This window comes from Nipponia nippon, unplaced genomic scaffold (assembly GCF_047370975.1).
Source record: "Nipponia nippon isolate SJK-2023a ecotype South Korea unplaced genomic scaffold, ASM4737097v1 scaffold_5, whole genome shotgun sequence".
NCBI classification, from domain to species: Eukaryota; Metazoa; Chordata; class Aves; order Pelecaniformes; family Threskiornithidae; genus Nipponia; species Nipponia nippon.
Window position 1 is genome coordinate 70720668 of NW_028262369.1, and position 21680 is coordinate 70742347.

Sequence of the window (21680 nt, forward strand, 5' to 3'; positions counted from 1 at the left end):
TAAAATAGAGCAATCGAACTGAGGCATTAGATAGCATTTGGCAAACAGTAGTGGAAACGATTACTGTATATTTAGCAATGGGAAGGTTGTAAATGGCTGCACTATAGTTGCGTGGTCAAAGAAAATGCAGCTGAGATTATAGCAAAAAGCCCAGCCGCTCAAAACCTGAGTTTTCTTAGTACACGCTAGACACTATCTTGAACTGATGCAAACCCCACCACATTTAATATGTATTTTAAAAGATAAGCCAATAAAACATAAATTCCATTCACAAAAATATGAAAGTCAAAATTATGATTTCCCTGCCAGCAATTATTCAGCTTCTTACACTTGTGTAATATTTCATATAGATTTGTATGATATTAGTTTCCTTTATGATGTTGTGTTTTTAATATATATGTATGTATGTATATGTTTTGAATTCATAATTTATATGAGAATTGTAACTTGTGTCTTTTAATCTCCTTGCAATGAAAGTCACAACTTGTATTCCATCGTACAGTGCTCTGTGGCAATAGCTTATTTTCTTAGTGAAACTTATTTTACCAAAACCAGTAGTGATGGTATTTCTTTTGACGAAACACATTGAAATTTCATGGTGGTGTGATTATCACAAGCTCCCTCTTATTTAAAGGGTTTATCAGATATGAGCTGCATGTTATTTTTGGTGGGTGATTTTTCACATACTTCTATACCAGCTGAAACTCTCTCTGGTATTTTGTTTTACTAGCTTCTTATTATTTCCTCTTACCATTATGGTTATGTAAAAATGGAAGCTGTTGTCGTTTAAATTTGCTTTCTCTTCTTATCTGGTTCTCTTGTGTCTGTCCACACTGGCAATTGGAATAAGTGAATCATGTTTAATTTCTTTTAAATGCAGTTCAAGCAAACTGAATTTGTCAGTTTATTCAGCTAGTATAGACTGGGGTAAACTGTATTTCAGTCTCACCTAAAAACGTACCCAATGTTTAAGCCTTGTGTGCATTTTATATTTTGTGGTTTTAGCATAGTTAGGTCTCATTACAGTATTTTAAGGAGTACTTTTAGCAATATATAAGACAAGTTTAAACATAGTTCCCAAACTTGGTTTTGAAGCCAAAGTAAATGAGGTCTTGTAGTGCCACATTCCAGTGATTCTGACATCAGAGGAATATCTGCAGTAATAAATTTTTATATTAAAGTGGCTGAATTTTTATATACGTGCAAGAAGCAAGACTGGGGTCTGAGGTGGAGAAGCATTAAGCTAACCATTCAAGACACTAACAAATTTTTTCATGAAAGCTTTTTCCCCCTCTGGCGGGGGGGGGAGAGAAAGCAAGATACTTGCATTTTGACAAAAATCAAATGTTATTTTAAAAAAGGCTCAATAACAGTAGTTATTTAGTTTTGGTTAGTGTTTTATTGTTGTTTCAGGTTTCTTGATATTCTGCTGCAGTCTGTGGAGATGTCTCTCTCTCTTTGTGAATTAAGGAGTGAGAATTATGCTAAAAATTACCTGAGCACTGGCACGAAACAAATCAAAACCCCGAAGTGTTTTGAAATATTTGCACAAATGGACTTGTATCTAATATATGTTGTAGATACTTGAATACAAAACATTCAGTATTCATCACATTTGCAGCATTATTAGCAAACTTTTTTGAGATTTTCATTCTGGGAAAAATAATTTAAAAAACTTGTAAAGGTTACAAACCTGATTGATATCAGGAAACTGGATTAAAGCACAGACAACAGAGCAGGACTGCATCAACTTGGCCTTGTATGGCTGGGCTGAACTTTGCCAGCTAGAAAGAAGATGCACTTTCTGCTGTTGGTGGCTCTACAGTGGGAAGAGAAGACTGGGAAAAGCTGCCGATGGATGTGCGCTCAGCTGTGATTGAGCTGATCAGCTCTTTTGCCATCCCTAGATTTTAAGAGGAAGAAGAGTTTAGTGCAGTGTCTTACAATCCAGAATACAATTTTTTTTCCTCATTGTTTTAATAACAATTACATGTTTTATAGTGCTGATTCTTTCAACTTTACAACTAAAGAGTCTTCATCTTGTTTTCTTTCAGATTCTTCTCATTCTTTTCATCGAGATGAGACTATAGTTATTGCCCTCGCATCTGTGTCTGTACTGGCTGTTTTGATTGCTGCTCTGTTCTTTGGATACAGGATGCTTGCAGGTTGGGCTAGATGATCCTTTTTTTTTTTTATTGTTCTTTTGGCTTTCTCAAAGTTATGTCATCTTGTTCTCCCCAGTCCCTATTATATGTTTGTACATAATGCTCCCCTTTCTCCCCTCTGACACTTTATGGTGGCATCCCTTTCATAATAGTCCAGAGGGAGTTATGATTTCTCCAAGCTGGTGTTTTGGGACCCATTTTTCTTCAACAAATCCTCTGCTCAGCACAGCTTAAGTGAGGTTGTGAACGTGCTTTACAGTTATTGCCAGTGACATTCAATTATCAAAATAGTTGTGTAGCAGATAGCCTTAAGTTTGTAGCTATCAGCACCTTCACTGCTGATTTTACTGACTCCGAGATTTTACAGGATTCCTTTTTATTTGTTACGTCCTTGCCTACAATATGTATTTCTGCCAAGTCCCGGGTAAGTTGTATTGTTTTCACTTGTAGCATGGCAAAAAAAGGAAACTGTCTGATTCCCTCCCCACCCCCTTCCACAGGAGACCGTAAACAAGGTTTGCACAGTATGAACATGATGGAGGCAGCAGCATCAGAGCCCTCATTGGATCTGGATAATCTAAAGTTGTTGGAGGTAAATGTTCAACTCGGTTTCTTAATCTTCATTTTTATTCAATGTAACACTTGTGGTCATATCGTTACAGAAATAAATGTATCAGTGCTCCTGTAATGTTTTCTTCCAAATCACAGTTAAAAGGAGAAATGAAAAGAAAAAAAAGAAAAAAAAAGGTTACCGCAGTTACATTGTGCCCTGGTTTTGTTAGTAATATTGTTGGTATTAGCTAGAACATGTTCTGCCTTGAGAAGAAAATACTAAACACTGGGAGGTAATGGGGGAAATTGGAATGTGCTGTATTTCAGCATTGCATCAAAAGATCCATCTTTTTGCTTGACATTGGTCACTTCAAGTACAGTATCCTACTGTAGTCGTTTGAAATGCTTTAGTAATGTTATTGAAATATAGAATTTACTGCAGATAGGGCAGTATATTTCAGTAGTGGTGCATTTATGTGTAGTCATTCTTCACAGTGGGGTACTCTCTATCTCCATGGCAACTAGAGGCCAACCAGAACTTTCTACTCAGCTTGGTATTAGATGTATCATCAGAAAACTGCAAAATGTTATGCTTTCAGTTGGTATGCTTGATGGAACTTATGGAATTTTTAAAAGCTTTTAGCCAGAAATAAATCAGTAGAATGACTGAGAGAGATTCAGAGTGCTACATTTCTTCTTTTTGCCCATTAGAAATCACACCTAGAGATGCAGACTGCAGATATGCAGTGTGGTCTGGGCTAATGGTGATAGCAGACTAATCAGCAAAGAAGCTCGGGTGCTTTCTGCCCACAAAAAAGCACTTGAGGCAGAGTTTACAAGTGTATAAGGATGTGTATTGCAGAAGTGTGTAAAGCCCCAGATGAAATTACTCATATTGATAATGCAGTCTTGGAAAAAGCAGCGACTTTGTTGGTGGAGAGATCTGCTACAGGGTCTTCTGTCCTCTTTCTTAAATCCTAAGGAGCTGGCTCCTCACTCCCAGTTATAGGGCATTGCAGAACAAATTGTTTTAACCTGCGCTTGCCTTTTCATGTCTCTGTGGGTAGAATACATTCTGGGTTTGTACCTCGAAGTGTCTCGCTGCTGCTTTGCAATCCACTGACATGGAAGGACTGAGAAACGGGAAGTCTGTTAAAGGATACTTTATTGTTGAAAACTTTCCTGTTAGATAATTTTATCATCTTTAGAAGCATTACTTTTGTAATCCCTTCTGCTTTCCATTTCTTCTCCATTTGTAAGTATTTAAAAAGTAAAAAGATACAGGTCCATGAAATCCTTACAGTTTCATGTCCAGGTCTTCCTGAAAATTATTTGAATTAAATAGATGCTTACATTACTATGTAGTTAGAATTGTTTGAGCTTTAGAAACTAGGACTCTTCCTGAAGGTGGTCCTACGTTTTGATTTAGAGCAGAGATCGCATCTTTCTTCGGTTGCCATGGAGATGGGGAAGGCTGTTCTGTGAAGACTGTCTAACATAGTGGGGGCTAGAACAAAGATTCACAGGTAGTAAGGAATTAATTATTCCTTTCTGTTAAAACCTCTTTACCTCTTTTGGTATCTATTTTGCACTACAAATGCATATATTGTTATTACTGACCTAAAAAGTACAGCTTATAAAGCTATCCTAACTGTAAAATGTTTAGCTTAATGTCTGTGGTCTCTGGAGTTAATTAAAATTGATCACATAAAAGCTATAAATGTTTAGTAGGCAAAAGTTTAATAAGAGAATTAGCAGCACAAAACACATGGATTTTATTGATTCTGTATATAAAACTGCTGAATAGATTATTTGTGATTTATTTACTGGGTATTCAGACCATAGATCAATTTAGTAAGATCGAAGTTGGCCTATGCTGAGGTTTCCAGCTCCAAAATAGCTTTTATGACAGCATTCTAATACCAGTTTTCAATACAAAATATTCACTATTTTTTATAGTGTAAGTCAGTAAAAAAGTTGGTGTACAGTGAAAACTTGGATTTTATCTTCATTTATTATTTAATGAACTAATTACTTATGGTTTTTTGCAGTTGATTGGCCGGGGACGATATGGAGCAGTGTATAAAGGCTCCCTAGATGAACGTCCAGTTGCCGTGAAAGTATTTTCTTTTGCTAATCGTCAGAACTTTGTCAATGAGAGGAACATATACAGGATTCCACTGATGGAACATGACAACATCGCCCGCTTCATCGTGGGGGATGAGAGATTCACTGCAGATGGCCGTATGGAATATTTATTGGTGATGGAATATTACCCCAATGTAAGTGCTTCAAAGAAATCAATGGGATTGGTGTAGATTCCTAAGAATAGCCACATATAAAGGATGTACTTTAGTATTTGCCAGTGTTTTTCATTGCTTCTTGCACAGTAATGTAAAAATAATCCATATAAATTACAATTTTAATGAACCTTAGTGTGATTTACTGTAATACTCATTAAGAGTTCCCAGTTAGTGCTACCAAATTGTAGTCTTACAGATTCTTAGCTGTAGTATTTGCTCTTGGTTATGGTGCAGGTTTTTTTAGTCAGCTGTGCAATATTCAAGAACAGAATTTGAAGAGTTCTTTTCACTTAAAAATAATTTAATAAATTTAAAACTTCTTAGTATTAAGACATTGTATCTCTGTTATGGTAGTTATGACCTCACTCAGTAGCTGTAAATGATGGGGTTTTTTGCAATGAAACATAATAGATCCAATACCAGTGTCAAACTAGTTTGTGTTACTGTAAATCATGTTGGCTTTTTATCCTGTTATCTTCTTTAAAGCTTTCTGTGGCATAGCGTATTTATTTTGCTGTACCATATATTGATGTAGGACAAGTCTTAAGAAGGCAGCCTTACTTTCCAGACCCATATCTTCAAATCTCCTTAGCTAACTGAATGCGCTTACATCCCTCAAATTCATTGATTTGAGTTCCTAACGCTGTGTGTGCGTGTGTACACAGGCATAGAAACAGGTGTTTTAAAAATACAAAGCATAAATGTGAATTGCTTTAATGAAAAATCGTAAAATGTAATGTATATGGGGGTTATGTATATGACAATGCAAAAAATTACATTTCACAATTTATCTTAGGGGTTTTTTTGCTTGTCTATGGGAAAGAACTTTAATTGTTCAGTTAAATAATTTTTTTAATGAACTTTCTGGTCTCAAGTAAGCAAACTCGTATTGTGTTTCCTCCAGTGTGCAAAGGTGATGGCTGAAGCCTGATTTGTTATGGGGACAGTAGGACAAAAGCTGCTTATTCAAGTAGCAAAAAGAAACGGAATGGTAATAAATAGCAGCCATGACGGCCTTTCTAGGGTGTTTTAGACTTTACGTATATGCTTGTGTTGAAAGTTAAATGCGTACATCTGTATAAATATCTAAATATATATGCAAATTTAAGGCAACATAGCACTTCACAAATATATAAAGAGCATCTTAACTGGAACTTTTAAGTGAGAACACACATGATCATGTCAGCTTATAAGAGACGGGCATCTAAGAAGAGATTGCAGAGACTAGAAATGACCATAGAAAAAGCTCAGTCGTGCCCGTACCAGATGGACAGTGGCGAAGCACGTCAGCTGTAGCCTGCTCTGGCAGAGTACACTTATTTTCAGCTAATTGAGTTAAGTGAAATCAAGCGAGTATTCTGCTCCTGGGAGGGCATAGCATAACTGTCTTAACAGGTGATCTGGTTTTGCTGTTTTCTTGAATGAAAGGATTTTTCAGCTGAAATATAATTTGATTGAAAATTGTGTCTTGTTGCTTATAGAAACAGGATCTGTTAACGATCTGATTAAATGCACAGATGAGGCTTATGACATCATATTACCAGATTCTTTCTCAATATGGCATTAAGAACAGCAAGATTAGTCTAAAATCAATCCACTGGTGGTTTGGAAGTCACTGGGAAAAGTGCACAGCAGGTGTAATTAATGCACAGTGTGATCCTTAATTCAGTGAGCAGATGTTCTGCTGTACATGGAGCTAACAGCAGAGAAGGAACCTTGCTGTGGGAGCCCTACTGAAAGGGAATTGCACCGTTCAAACTGGAGCCATAAGTCTTATTTCAATAAGGAGTAACCCATACAAGATGTGCAGGTGAAATACTCCCCAGCCAAAACATCATTCTCCCTTGAAATACTTTCCTTCTTGGTAATAGGAGCACACAACCCAAAACACTGTCACACAGAAACTTGTTCTTGGTGTTGCCTTGGTGAAAGCAAGGCAGGTGGGTTTGACTGAAATTGTGTTGTTATCCAAACATGCCTTCTGACCAAAGAAAGTAGGTGAGCAAGTAATAAAAGGAAAGATACATGTATTTATCAATCAACATGCTGTTCTGATGGTACTCTGAGGTGTGGCGAGTGAATAGGCAGTAAGTTGCAAGGCATGACATAGTGGGAAATACGTAATAGCCACAGAATCATACCCTGGCAGTCAGACATTCATGTCTCTTTAAAACAATAGAAAAACTGTTGTAAAATACACAGTAGAATCTTATGATTGTTAAAACAAAAACATCCATTTTATCAAAAGTGATAATTGGAACAAATGTCCCCAATTTAACATGTAACTCATGACTCTGACAAGAATAATCTTAATTACAAATACATCTCTCTCTAAATCTTTACTAAAACTTTCCCTGGTTGTCATTTATATTGAACTTCACTAAAAGCGTAAAATCACAGCCCTCGGCTAGCTTAACAAATATCTGGTAGCTAGCAAGCTCTGCAGCAGAAAGATCTTGAAGTCGGTTTGAGATCTTTATACAGTGAGTGTTTCCTAGTCACACCGTGACAACAGTCCTGTGGCCTCCGTTAGAATGGGCTGGAATCTCAACCCACTAAGCCAAGAAAATCCATTACTGCACCCGAGTTGCTGGCATTTGGAGGATAATAAGAGCATTTGTATTTCTTGAAAAGCTTTAAACAATAAGAAAAAAAAGTAAAATTCTTTAACTCATTTCTAGGTGGATTCTCAGCTTTTTTTTTTTCCTTACCAAAATCTGTTTGAAGTTCATATAACAGCATTTTAAACCATGAGTAAAAATGCTTGTGTAAACCTGTATGAGTGACATTTGGTCTGTGTTTCCACCGAGGAAGTTATCTATTTATGGGTTCCTTGTTCTGCACAGGCTAAGTCTGAAAAGCTGTAAGACTTTTGTAATTCTGTTAAGGAGTGTCAAGAACTTGGTTTTAGTTTTAGCATTGGATTAAAAGAAAGTCTAATGCTTCGGTCATTTTAAATTCAGGTGTCTGTGTGCCTCCTGTGTGTGTGTTACACACCTGAATGTCGATTGCAAATGGACTCAAATGGCACATACCTGATTTTTTTGAACCAAATACTACATAACTAATTTTGCAATAAAGTGTTTTTAGTTGCAGCTATGATAAGATGTTACACATTGGTGCATCTTTAAGATTACAGATTTAAATAGGCAAAACCACGGTAGTCTGTAGTCATAAATAAACATTGTATTATAATATGTATGCAGAGACAGCTGGACGACTTGTTCTTCATGTATGGGGATTTAGTTTGTTTAAACTGAGTATATTGTCATTGGGGACTATGTGCACAAAAACTGCTCAAAGGTGTCATAGTTTGCAGGATCTGGTTCTTTTTGCATGTAGCAGTCTCAGTTTCTAGAGTACCTCAGTATCATAACTGACACCCTTCCTTCTGGTTTTCTTGGAGATTCCACCACCAATTACTAAAAAATCCCCCATTTTTCACGTTTAACTTCTCTTTCAAGAAAAAGGGAACGTGACATTCTTTTTTCCCGCTTCTCCAGTGCGTATGGACTCACCCCTATTCTGAATTGCCTTTGGGTTTTGTTTGTTTGTTTGTTTTGATACATAAGTAGCTTATAGCAGGGGAGATGCCAGTGAGAGATGTTGAGTGTTCTTCTGTAAGTGCTAATGGTTTAAGGACACTATTTAGTAACCCAGGCTATTAAATCTGCAGTTACCTTTCTTCTGTTGTTCAATAAGGCTTTTTAGAAGAATTAATCAAGTGCATGCTTTGCTTTTGTTTTATAATTTAATATCATTATTCCTAAAGGCAATCCCTGTTATTTTGTGATAGATTTTCTGTTCCGCTTCTTTAGTAAACCAAATGGCAGCACTAGAAATGAATGAAACTTTGCTTTAATCTTGTGTTTTAGAACATGCGGGTAAACACAGAAGCAGTTGCAGGATTACACCTGTCAGGAGCAATGGGTAAAACTGACTCTCCTAAAGATTTTGAGTTATTCAACTGGACAATGGTTTTAATCCAGTATTTATCTATTTTTTTTTTTAGGGTTCTTTGTGCAAATATTTGAGTCTTCACACAAGTGACTGGGTGAGCTCCTGTCGTTTGGCACACTCTATAACTAGGGGCTTGGCGTACCTCCACACGGAGCTACCTCGAGGAGGTAAGGCCAGGAAGGGATGCCAAGATGTTCAAGATGCTCTTATTTCTATCGGGTAGTAGATTACTGCCTTTCTTTTTCCTCTGTGACAGTACGGTGAGTGGGAAATGATGAATGCAATTAGAGATTACTCAGAACTTCTGATATGTTCTTTCCTTCTGAACAATCCCATGTTGTGGGCTGTGTCTGTGACACTTGTATGAAAACATGGAGTAAGAGCCAGCAGAGCCCCAGAGAAAGGCAAGAGGAGGAGGCGGCAGAGTTGTGCAGTGCTGCTGTATCATGGCAACAGATTACTGAAGACCTGAAGCACTGGATGTCTGTCTAGCAGCGAGCAGATAGAATCATAGAATGGTTTGGATTGGAAGGGACTTTTAAAGGTCATCTAGTCCATCCCCCCTGCAATGGGCAGGAACATCTACAACTAGATCAGGTTGCTCAGAGCCCCGTCCAACCTGACCTTGAATGTTTCCAGGGATGGGGCGTCTACCACCTCTCTGAGCAACCTGTTCATGTTTCACCACCCTCATTGTAAAAAATTTCTCCCTTTTATCTAGTCTGAATGTACCCTCTTTTAGTTTAAAACCATTACCCCTTGTCCTATCGCAACAGGCCCTACTAAAAAGTCTGTCCCCATCTTTCTTATAAGCGCCCTTTAAGTATTGAAAGGCCGCAATAAGGTCTCCCCACAGCCTTCTCTTCTCCAGGCTGAACAACCCCAACTCTCTCAGCCTTTCTTCACAGGAGAGGTGTTCCATCCCTCTGATCATTTTTGTGGCCTCCTCTGGACCCGCTCCAGCAGGTCCCTGTCTGTCTTGTACTGAGGACTCCAGAGCTGGGGTGTTCTGTTTGTTTTTGCAGTTCAGACACAACTCACCAAAGCAATTTTTAGTTTGTGTGTGAACTGTATAGACAAAGAAAAATAACTAAATCTTCTGGCTCCCCTGTAGTTTTATTTATCATATCTCTTGATTTTTGTCTAAGGGTGTGGGCCCAGTCTTCACTGTGTATAAACGATACTGCTGGATCTTTAGTGTTTTATTAGAGCACCGGATGTGACAACATATTGATTTATATCTTTATATCTCTGCTTATGTGCTTCAGCCAGCATTTCAGCAGCTGAAGTATCATGATTATAAAGCAGATATTCTGAGATGTGTGACGTATCAGGCTGCAGAATATGGCTTGGCACTGAAGCGTTAGCTTTTTGGCAGTAAATAAAAGGATGGTATCATTAATTCTATGTTAAGGTGCTAATGTTTGGATTAAAATTCCGCATGGTATATCTCAAATGTTAAGCATCAACTCTAGCAAAGAATGACAACTGAAGATACTGTTAAAAGTGCAAGACTGAAAATAGTTAAATCAGTATTCCTATGTGCCATTGAAACTGCAGCTATCATCTTAACTTTGTCATTTCGAAATGTGCAGACAGGTGTGTCCACTAGCAGCCAGAAAATGTGTAAACCTTCCATCATAAAGAAAAGACAGCCATAGGCTGGTCTGTGAATGCTAGGAAGGAACTCATGGAGTCGAATAAATTCCACAGTAAAACCAGTTCTATAGTGCTGGCTGCTTTACTAACAAAATAAATTGCATATGAACTAGGAACAACTGAGATTATTCTTTGGAAAAGATCAGATCCCTTGCAAGAGGAACACGTTCAGACTCTCTGGAATAATATTGTCTACATATCTTCTGAATAGGTGCCAATCCCAATCATGACATAAATAGTTGGGGCTGTATTTGACACAGGAGTGCGGATATGAGAGAGAGCATTTGGAATGGCTGTCAGGGCTGTGGCAGCAGGTCTGTGCTTAAGTACATGGTGTCTCCCCTGCCAAAATCATGCTGAAATATCCCTTGGAAAGAAGCTTATTGGCAAACACTAAAACTGTATATAGCAGTATATATAATATAATATATTGTATAGATACAGTCAAACTCTGAATGCTAGTCAGTTTTCTATAGATACCATACTGTGGAGCTCATTATAAAGAAGCAAAAATGTTAGCTTTCTAAAAGGTAAGTTGATTTTCTGTTTATAATAGCTGAGCAGACATAATGAGGTTCTCTCGTTTTGCCAAACAGTAGAACTGCTCAAATAATAACAAGCACTTCCATATGTCCAAACAGACCATTACAAACCTGCAATATCCCATCGTGACTTGAACAGCCGCAATGTGCTGGTAAAGAATGATGGAACATGCGTAATTAGTGATTTTGGACTCTCCATGAAGTTAACTGGAAACAGACTGGTACGCCCAGGTGAGGAAGATAACGCAGCCATTAGTGAGGTAAGTAGAAATGAAGATAAACCAGTGTATAAAGGAAGACAAATTAGTATGGAAGTAACACTGAGAAATAATTATTTCTGTTGTTGCAAGGTGAATGTTAAGGTGGTACAATTCCTCTAAGGGGGAATTGCTGCAATATGGGTGAGAAGTGGCTGAAACCTTGATAGGAAGAAACTGGTTTTATTCTCAAAACACTCAAAAACAAACCTAGCATTTTGAAAGGTGATAGTTTGGCAGCCTTGGAGACTGAAGTTTTCTGTGTGAGATATGAGAAGATGCAAGGTAGGTTTGGTTGCCATGTTGTTTTGCGATGATGTGGTACAGGTCCCTTCAGTCTTGTAGTGCAAGTATTAACTGAAGACCAAACATTCTTTGGTGGCTTTGGTGTTAATTTTTCCGAATTGGTGACGTACTGCATTCTACATCCTACAACCATTTCTCTTGTGTGTCATCTGCATTTTCTTGACTTTAAATGGATGCATCTGGGAGAGTAAGTGCATGTAGAAAAACATGGACCAACTGAGAAAGAACAGGGACAAAATAACAGGGGATGCTTGAAAGAGTACCTTGTAGGAAAAGATGAAAGAATTAGCGTTGTTCAGGGAAGTGAAGGCAGAGACAGGTCTTCAAATATGTAAACAGCTGCTACAAAGAGAAAGGAATAAACTCTTTGCAATCAGTGTGGATAGGACAAGGGGTAATTGGATTACATTGTAGGAGGGAAAACTTAGGTTAGTTACGAAGAAACCTTTCTAATCTATAGAAGGCAGCCAAGGTCTGGAATGGACTGCTGAGGAAGGCTATGTCGAATTTGCATCATTTTAGGAATTTAAGGAACAGATTGGGAAAACATCTGCTAGGAGTGGGTTAGAATGGATTCTGGGCAGAAAGAAGAAACTGATTTCTTAAGCTTTCTTTTTTATGATGCTGTGATTCAGAGAGTGGGGTTTTTTTGTTGTTTTCTTTTTGTATAAGCATAAATACACTGACACCTGAATATAGGCTGCTGAAATACGGTGAGACTATTTTAAACAAAGAGTGAAAATCCATAATGGTTCAGTATATTTGTTGTCTTTGTGCTTTTACAGAAAACCTTTACATTTCATTCAAAGAATGTGTTTTGCAGTGCTAGTCACCTTCCCTTAGAGAGCAAGTGCTACATTAATAATACTTAGTGCACAGGTCCTCTTTTTAGATCTCTCCTTACTGAACAAAGAAACAGGGAAACCACTGTTTAAAATGCAGGGATATGGAATAGTCCTGTGACAAAATACTGTTCTACAAGTACTGATGAGTGATTGCTCTAATCTAACATATTTCCTAGTTGAAATTAATAGATATCTTCCAAGGCTGTTAATAACCATTGACTATGGAAGATGTAGGGGAGAGCTGTGCTGACAGTTCAGGAATAAAGAGAACAAGTTCCTTGTTCAGCAGCATCCTCTTCCATTACGATACATATCTCGGTGTTTAACAGAGTAATTTCAGGAAGAAGAAACATTTCTGCTATACCATACTGCATACGAGAACATTGAGTAAGGGACAAAATTATTTTGTTTTGGTACACGCAAAAAAGTGACAGAGTAGGGGAAGGGTTTTATTATGACTAGGCTCCTGATATGAGTCTAGAAGCTGAGGACATTGATTAGAAGAGAACTGCATTTTCCTTAACTGTAGAAAATATCAAGCAAAGTAGGGTATTAAAAAAAAAAATAAATCTCCATAATAAATTGAATTTGGAAATTGCTTCCTGATTCGAAGCTTTGATTTTGTTTTTCCAGGTTGGTACAATCCGCTATATGGCCCCAGAAGTGCTTGAAGGAGCAGTGAACTTGAGGGACTGTGAATCTGCTTTGAAACAAGTAGATATGTATGCGCTAGGCCTTATCTACTGGGAGATATTTATGAGATGTACAGACCTCTTCCCAGGTAACTAAAAGAACTGGAAAAACTGTAAGTAGTAGAAAGTGGTACCAGCAGCCAAAGCTACTCCCTAGCCCTACCTTTTTAAAGTGAAGAAGGGAAATTATTTTCTCGGTTGTTTTTGCCATTAAGTCGGTGCCATCTAGCGTTCAAGACGATTGTTGTCAAATACAGTGTATTTGAGTGTGAAGCATGGTTCATGCTGAAAGACTTTAAATTACCTGTTAAAGCAGTTTGTAGGCCTCATGGTAAGTGCAATTTGAGCATTATTATTATTGTCCAGAGTTGACAAACATTGAGAGCTGGGCTGATGGCAAAGGCAGTACTTTCAGTTCTTAGAACTGATAAAGTGCCTGAAGCGTCTTTCAGACTTTCCTCATGAAAGAATGGATGGGAAAGTGCTGTGATTTAATGTAGCCTTTAGTCACTCATACTCTTATTTATGCTAGTGACATGGAAAATTCAGAGAAATCCTCCATACCTGTAACATAAAACAAGAGGAAGCAGACTTTTAAAATTTAACACGTGAGATTGTGTCACAACCACCATCTTCGTCCCAAGATACAGCATATAGAGTTAATCTGACATGCAGCATTCTCTGTATGGACCAACAGCTGCACTTTATGTGCAGAGACTTGTAATCTCGCTGGGTTTCCTCCCAGATGAAGTACGTGAATATATTCAGTTAGCAACATTTCACAGAAATTAGGTGTCGTCCTCAGGCTGTAAGACATTCTGAATGTGCCAGTCAACCAGCAAAGTTTGAAGATGCTATCCTTTGAGAGGTTGCTGAACAACACTTAATTCATTTGCAGTTAATTCAGCTTTTTTTTTGTGAAGTTAGACTTTGGGGGAAAGTGGAGAACATCTCAATAGACAGCAACTTTGATACTGCCTTTCATCACCTGAAAGCCCTTGCTCTGCCTTTTAATCTGTATTTTTTTTCTTTCTTTCTTTTGCTAACAGGGGAATCTGTGCCAGAGTACCAGATGGCTTTCCAGACAGAAGTCGGAAACCATCCCACTTTTGAAGATATGCAAGTCTTGGTGTCTAGAGAGAAGCAAAGACCAAAATTCCCAGAAGCATGGAAGGAGAACAGCCTGGTGAGATAGAATATTTTCAAAGAAACCATCATTTAACCAGCTATAGGGTGTACTCACTTCTTAAAAGCAATTTTTTAATATGTTCTTTTTTTGTTTTGTTTTGTTAGTATTTAAGGATTGGGAGCGGCTTCTGTCTGGACTTCTTAAATATTGAATTCAGTTTTTAAAAAGCCATTGACATGAAAGCTAGATTTCTTTTAAGGAAAAATACTATGATTATTATCGGATGCTGAAGTGTGATACACAGAAGATAACTTGTTATATTAATTGTTAGACAGTATCTGGGGTATTATGCATGAAATGCCCATATGTTCTCTGTATGTTGGATGAGAAACATAAAGGCATTTTCTGCCTTTTGACATCTTACAAACTAGTAACACCCTAAAATAGTTGGCAAAAATGTAAATATACTCTTCCAAAACTAAAATCTATAAATATTGTAATAAACTTTTTCTGAAGTTGTATAGTCCCCAGAATTTGCAGAGGCTACAGCTTCTAGCAATCATTTCATTATAACTACATTAGGAATTTTATATGGCTTCATTTGATCTGCAATTTTTATTTTCAAGTCTATAAACATAGTAACAGTGTTTGTTGTTTTGAATTAGTATAGCTATGGCTTAGAGCCTTACTTGCTGCTGCAGGCCAACAAGTTACAGCAAGTCAGCTGAACTCTGCTAAGAGTCTGTGTGCTTGCTTTCATGTGCAGTAAAGGTGAGGGAACGCGAATCTCCTTAGCTTAGGGGGGTTGTTTGTCTTTTATTACAAGCAAAGTGAAATGCAGCTACTGGGTTCCACCTGATACATGGTAACTTGTTTAAGCTAAAATAGCTTGATTGCGAGTATGAAAATTACGTATTTGACTCTTATTTAAGAAGATACTTCTAGTTATTCTCTTACTGAAATTACGCCCTTCAATCTTCAGAGACTTTGCCAGTTGATAAGTATGTAGCTACTGTGCAGATGATGGGGAGCCTAAGGCCTCATCTATGCTGGTACTTGTAAATATGTATAAAACCGTTTTCAGAGAGGAGCATAGCCTCCAGTATTAACACTGTTGTAAAACATGTTGTAACTGAGTTGAGAGCTTCATAGAGAGGTTCTTTGATTGCACAGTTTTGGCCAGCCAGCCGGGGCGGGAATCTGCACCCAAACTGTACAGGAAATCAAGCAGCAACCGTTTTAACTATAGCCATGCTGACAAATGTGGTGTTGGAAGAACCAAGCTTGACAGCTGTTTCTGAAGACAGTTATAACTAGAACAGTTCAAGAAGGTTTGTTTTGTTTTGCAGACTACCGTTTTACACATTAATTATGTTCTAACAATCTGATAGACTCCAGCATTATTAGACACTGAGCTAGTAATGATCTCCATATTTAAACTGCCTAACACATTCTTTGTGTTGTCACTAATTTTTTTACAAAAATTCAAAATAATAATAACGATGATGATGATAAGTCCAGCTCTAAGGATGGATCTACACCATCGCTTTAAAAGAAAAGAAGAAGAAATAAACAATCTGTAGTTCTCTCATGGGTATCAACCAACCTACTCCACCCTATGCCAGTCCAGGGTAATATCTGAATAAGCACTCTAGGGGAGATATTGTAGAAAGCTAAGCCCCAGATACCCTCACCCTGGACCCAGGTCCTAACCTCCTGTATCGAATGCATGGGATAAAAGACTTTTGTCCCGTATTTAAAGCTATGCTGACAGGTTGGGTTATAACACTTTCATGCAAATTCATCTATTAGAGAAATGTATTTGCCCTTTTCATTTGAGAAATACAAATAAAAAGCCATGGTTTATTTTTTTAGGTCACACAATTAAGGCACTCAAAAGATGTGGAATCCTAAATTTATGATTACCTATGCAGTCTCAGTCTGCTTCTTGAACGTACGTGTTATGATACAGGCCTTGATTAGCAGTATTGGTTTTCACAGTATAAATCAACAATCTGAGCAGATGATGTGCATAAAATGATTCAAGGCCTATAAACTGAGTTGAGATGTTAGCAGCATTCTTGTCTCATTTGCCAAAGCCAAAGCAGGGCCTAAGCTTGACTTCAAAGGTCAGGACTGAAGGATATTAATAGAATAATGCAGATTTCCTGTCCCTTCTATCTTTTTTATGAGTGCTAGAACTTCTAAATAGTGCATTTTAGTATAGATCTCTTTGAACCTGAAATTAATAGAAAACACATTACTGTGGTAAATGTGAAGGTCTAGAACTTCAGTTTTGCTAACTATCTATACAGTCATCACTGTGCTGCATTCATGATCGTTAAAACATCAAAAGGAAAGGATCTACTAGGAGAGAGACAATGTTAAATTAAACAACGTTTAAATTTACTGCTGGTGAAACCTGTAGGGGAGAGTCTTAGAAAGGGGCAAGACAGATTAGGGTGACTACTGACTTAGTTACATCTGAATTGTGACTAAATCAAGTCCTAAAAGCCAAATGAAGGCTTTTTATTCTGGGAGAGAAAACAGATCAGTACGTGATCATGTCATTATTCCTGAGGGTGCTTTTAGACTCATGTCCCTCAGCTAAGAGGGGTGTAGTTGCTTAACGCCTCTTCGATCTCCTGTGGGAAGGGAGAGATTAAAGGTTTGCTTGTGTGGGAGCTCATCCCCACCTGTGCAGCCATAGCTGCATCACTAAGCAGCAGTGACTTGCCAGATGCAAGCGATGCCAGGAGCCCGCTCTGTGGGCGAGGAGCTCTTGGCTAGCATGCAGAGCTAGTCCTGGCTTTCACTGCCAGAAGCGAACAAGGCAGTTCTGGCACAGCGGCAGTCAGCAGGACCCACTGAATGCCTTAGTGCCCAGCTGGGACTACGCACAGTCATTGGTGCTGGAGAGGTTAAAGCTGGGCTGTGGATGTGAGATGTTCTGGCAAACCATACCCTATCCATGGGCCATAGACTGGCAGCAGGGGCCAATAAACGTCTGCCTGGGTTTTGTACTTTGGATGCAGTGGAAGCAGAACTGTTCAGTGCTCGTAATTTCAGTTGTCTCCTCTCCACGTCTCTGACCATATGGCAGCGCATTTTGGAGGTCTTGAGCTCTAATCCTGACTGTACCATTCACCCCACAGTGTGATCCCAGGAAAGTGTGTCTGTTTCCGTTTCTCCATCTGTAAAACAAGGGCAGCAATAATCTCCTCCCATAGTGCAGACAAATTCACTGATATTTATGAGGCATTTGGATGTTACAGTAGTGAACAGAGGAGGAAAAGCATGACGAAATGAGCAAGGCTGTGTTATTTGCATACAGTGCAGGGAAGCAAGGCAGGGACCATTAGCTCAGTTGTGAGGATAACAATGACAGCATTTCCAGAATATCATCAGTCCTTAGTACCCAGCTTTCATACAGCTGGGAGAGCGAGCTGAGCATGCATACATCAGAGAGGGATGGCTGAAGGTTGTATGGACAGTGGTGAATGTACCTTTTCCTAAATCGTTGTCTTCATAGTTGGGGTGTGTGTGAGGTATGATAATATTAGTCCTGCATATTGCTGCTATTAGGGTAAACTAGCTTTGAATGAAATTGTGTATCTTCCGTTTCTCTTTCTCACCAGCGTGTGACTGCTTTCATGCATACAGAATGCTGTCATAAAGCAGTAAATTAGAAGCACAATAGAAAGGGAAAATAATTTAAGAGAAAGTGGTTTTGTTTGTTTGTCTCCTGGCAGGCTGTGAGGTCACTTAAAGAAACAATTGAAGACTGTTGGGATCAAGATGCTGAAGCTCGACTAACAGCGCAGTGTGCTGAGGAGAGGATGGCAGAACTCATGATGATTTGGGAGAGAAATAAATCAGTTAGTCCAACAGTCAACCCTATGTCAACTGTCATGCAAAATGAGCGGTAAGAGGAGAAAACATTTGGTTTTAGTCAGCAGCAAATGCCCAATGCAATGCTCAGGTCACGCCAGGAAGGAAGCTAGAGCACGCTGCTAGCTTAACGTTTCTGCACCCGTGAAGTGGGTGTGTGTTACATGAGCTAGTCTGCATATGGGTATTGTATGACATGATCCTGATTGCTTGTGTTCTTAAGATCTCCTATGTCCCCCCAGAATTCAGGCGCCTTTTATGTAAACAGCTGTACTTCTCACAGAGGGCCCTTTTAAACTGAACTTAGGCAAACTGTCCAAACAGGCTTGCAAAGATAGGAAGTGACTATGAATTGTCTTTAAGGACTCTTGCTAAATGATGCATAAAGCTTCTGTTTAAAATGTTCTTCTAAAAATTGTGAATTTGCAGGCAATATGAGTTCAGGAAATGACCGAGTCTCAAACCTATAGCTTTTCAGTTAAAGAACCGCAGGGCCGTCATTTAAGTCATTGTTATTCTGACCCCAGTGAGAGAGGTGCTGCGCATTCTCTGCTTATATATAATCCAGAGGGAGTGAGAATTTGCAGAACTGACGTTACTGCTTAATAGTATACACTAGAGATGTGGGTTTGAGAGAAGAGTAATGTTGCTGTATGTGGCAGTGTTTATTGTAATGAAAAAAACTATGTCAAATCGTAGAATACCTAAATTGTTAAAATAATAGATTTTTCATGGTTTAGGACCTTGTGACTTCTTCCCAGCATCGCTTTCTCCATCTTGTGCGTTGAGTTTTTGTTACCTCCTTCAGCATTACTTCTCTGCAACTAAAGCAGTACCTTAGCAGTGCACTGGACAAACAGCATATTGGACAACTAGAAGAAAATCACTGTTATCTGACTTAGTTGTATAAATAACATCCACGGCAAAATTGCTGTCCTAGTAAAACTAATTTTCTGCTACCCCGGATTTTTCAAGGAAGTTACTGAAAGATCTCAGTTTGTACTGTGTCTGTCCTTAGTTTATGCATGAAAAGAAACAGAAAGACATTCGGCTCTCTTAAATGACAGGCTTTATAATATGAGGTGATTGTTACATATATGATCTTAATATCACTTATTTTTTCTTAAAGGAATCTGTCGCATCATAGGCGTGTATCAAAGATAAGGCCATATCCAGATTACTCTTCCTCTTCCTACATTGAAGATTCAATCCACCACACTGACAGCATAGTGAAAAACATTTCTTCTGAACATTCAATGTCCACTACACCATTGACTTCAGGGGAAAAGAACAGAAACTCCATTAACTATGAGCGGCAACAAGCGCAAGCTCGCATCCCTAGTCCTGAGACAAGTGTCACCAGTTTGTCCACCAATACTACCACCACCAATACAACTGGCCTCACTCCTAGCACTGGCATGACCACCATATCCGAAATGCCTTATTCGGATGAAACAAACTTACATACTACAAATGTCATGCAGCCAGGTGGGCCCACCCCTGTTTGTCTGCAGCTAACAGAGGAGGACTTAGAGACAAATAAATTGGATCCAAAAGAAGTTGATAAGAACCTGAAAGAAAGCTCTGATGAGAATCTGATGGAACATTCACTTAAGCAGTTTAGCGGGCCAGATCCACTCAGCAGCACTAGTTCCAGCTTGCTGTATCCGCTGATAAAACTTGCAGTAGAGGTGACAGGACAACAGGACTTCACACAGGCTGGCAATGGTCAAGCATGTTTGATTCCGGATGTCCCATCTGCTCAGGTCTATCCTCTACCCAAGCAACAGAACCTTCCGAAGAGGCCTACTAGCCTCCCCCTAAACACCAAAAATTCAACAAAGGAGCCACGGTTAAAATTTGGTGGCAAGCACAAATCAAACTTGAAGCAAGTGGAAACAGGCGTTGCCAAGATGAACACTATCAATGCTGCAGAACCTCATGTCGTGACAGTTACCATGAACGGAGTGGCTGGGAGAAGCCACAGCATAAACTCTCATGCTGGCACAACCCAGTATTCCAACGGGACAGTGCCGTCTGGCCAGACAACCAGTTCGGTAGCGCAGAGGGCCCAGGAAATGCTTCAGAACCAGTTCAGTGGAGAGGATAGTCGGCTGAATATTAATTCAAGCCCTGATGAGCATGAACCCTTGTTGAGGCGGGAGCAGCAGGTTGGCCATGATGAAGGTGTTCTGGACCGCCTAGTAGACAGGAGAGAGCGACCACTAGATAATGGCCGAACAAATGCCAATAACAACAACAGTAATCCGTGTCCAATGCAAGACACAGCTACAGTCAGTATCCAGAATGTAGCAAGAAATCCTGGGCAGACCCAGACTAGAAGAGCACAGAGGCCTAATTCGCTGGATCTATCAGCCACAAATAGTTTGGATAGCAGTAGTATGCAGTGTAAGTGCCTGCAGAACTTGAACAGTTTCCCTGACACTTTTTTACTTAATAACTATGTATATCTGCTTGAATAGAAAATACTTCTGTGTCTCCTCTCCCTCCTCAAAGCATACTTACTCAATCCCATATAAATTTAATTTCTTTCAACACAATTTCAGTCTTCTTGATAAGGTTCTGTCTCCATAAACTCCAGCACATGTTAGGTCACTGTCTTCCTTCCACATACATGGAATAAATCTGTCCCTTTACAACCTATCTACTCTGACTCCAGGAAGGGAGTAATTTCGAACTTTCGTTATTCCTACTTTGGCACCTACTTTGGCAGCTGCAAAGCATATTGAAAAAGCTTCCTATTTCTTCCTTCAGGGGCACATTATACCTTCTTTTCCGTACTTTTCCTCATTCTATTAAGAGTAGCTGGCTCTAAAATGCATTGATTAAAATAATTTATTATAATAATTACTTATACACTTCATTACTTTTAAAGCAACTGATTTTACTGTATTAGCCCAGCCTAGACAGACGGCCAGGCACTCTCTACTTTGCTGTCTGAGCTCCAACAATTATAGCAATTCTTTGTCAGTTTACCACGTACATATTAAAAATTAATCAAAGTAGTTAGAGAAGGAATCGATTTTAATAGTCTCCTTCAGAATAACTGCCTTAAGAGTTTTACGGCCAAAGATTTAAGAGGTTACAATGGGGCTCTCCTTTTTACCGTAAGAATGTAATCATGTTGTTAAATGAGGTACATCCTCTGAGTTTGTCTTGGGGCCTTTTGGAGCTGTTGGAAAGGCTTCCTAGCGTGCGTTTTTAAGACAATATATTTCCAGAATGCACTGTAGTCTTTGAATGATGCTTGCAAACCTCTGACTATGTTTAGACAGATGCTGTGACGCTAGTGAAATAATCTGGGGTGCCAGGCATGTTTGGAAAGAAAAGGTTTAGAAACAAACCAGAACAGATCTTT

At 38.8% G+C, this 21680-nt stretch overlaps 1 protein-coding gene across 1 annotated transcript in view; it reads left to right on the top strand.

The window, feature by feature from the left end:
- The window catches only part of BMPR2 (bone morphogenetic protein receptor type 2), a 112201-nt gene that overhangs the window by 82237 nt on the left and 8284 nt on the right, over positions 1 to 21680 (top strand). Inside the window, exons 4-12 of the mRNA XM_087731873.1 lie at positions 2055 to 2165; positions 2666 to 2757; positions 4769 to 4999; positions 9033 to 9147; positions 11281 to 11441; positions 13223 to 13370; positions 14331 to 14467; positions 18163 to 18335; positions 19431 to 20710. Of these exons, the coding sequence (XP_087587999.1) occupies positions 2055 to 2165; positions 2666 to 2757; positions 4769 to 4999; positions 9033 to 9147; positions 11281 to 11441; positions 13223 to 13370; positions 14331 to 14467; positions 18163 to 18335; positions 19431 to 20710 (2448 nt within the window). The remainder of the gene's footprint in view (positions 1 to 2054; positions 2166 to 2665; positions 2758 to 4768; positions 5000 to 9032; positions 9148 to 11280; positions 11442 to 13222; positions 13371 to 14330; positions 14468 to 18162; positions 18336 to 19430; positions 20711 to 21680) is intronic.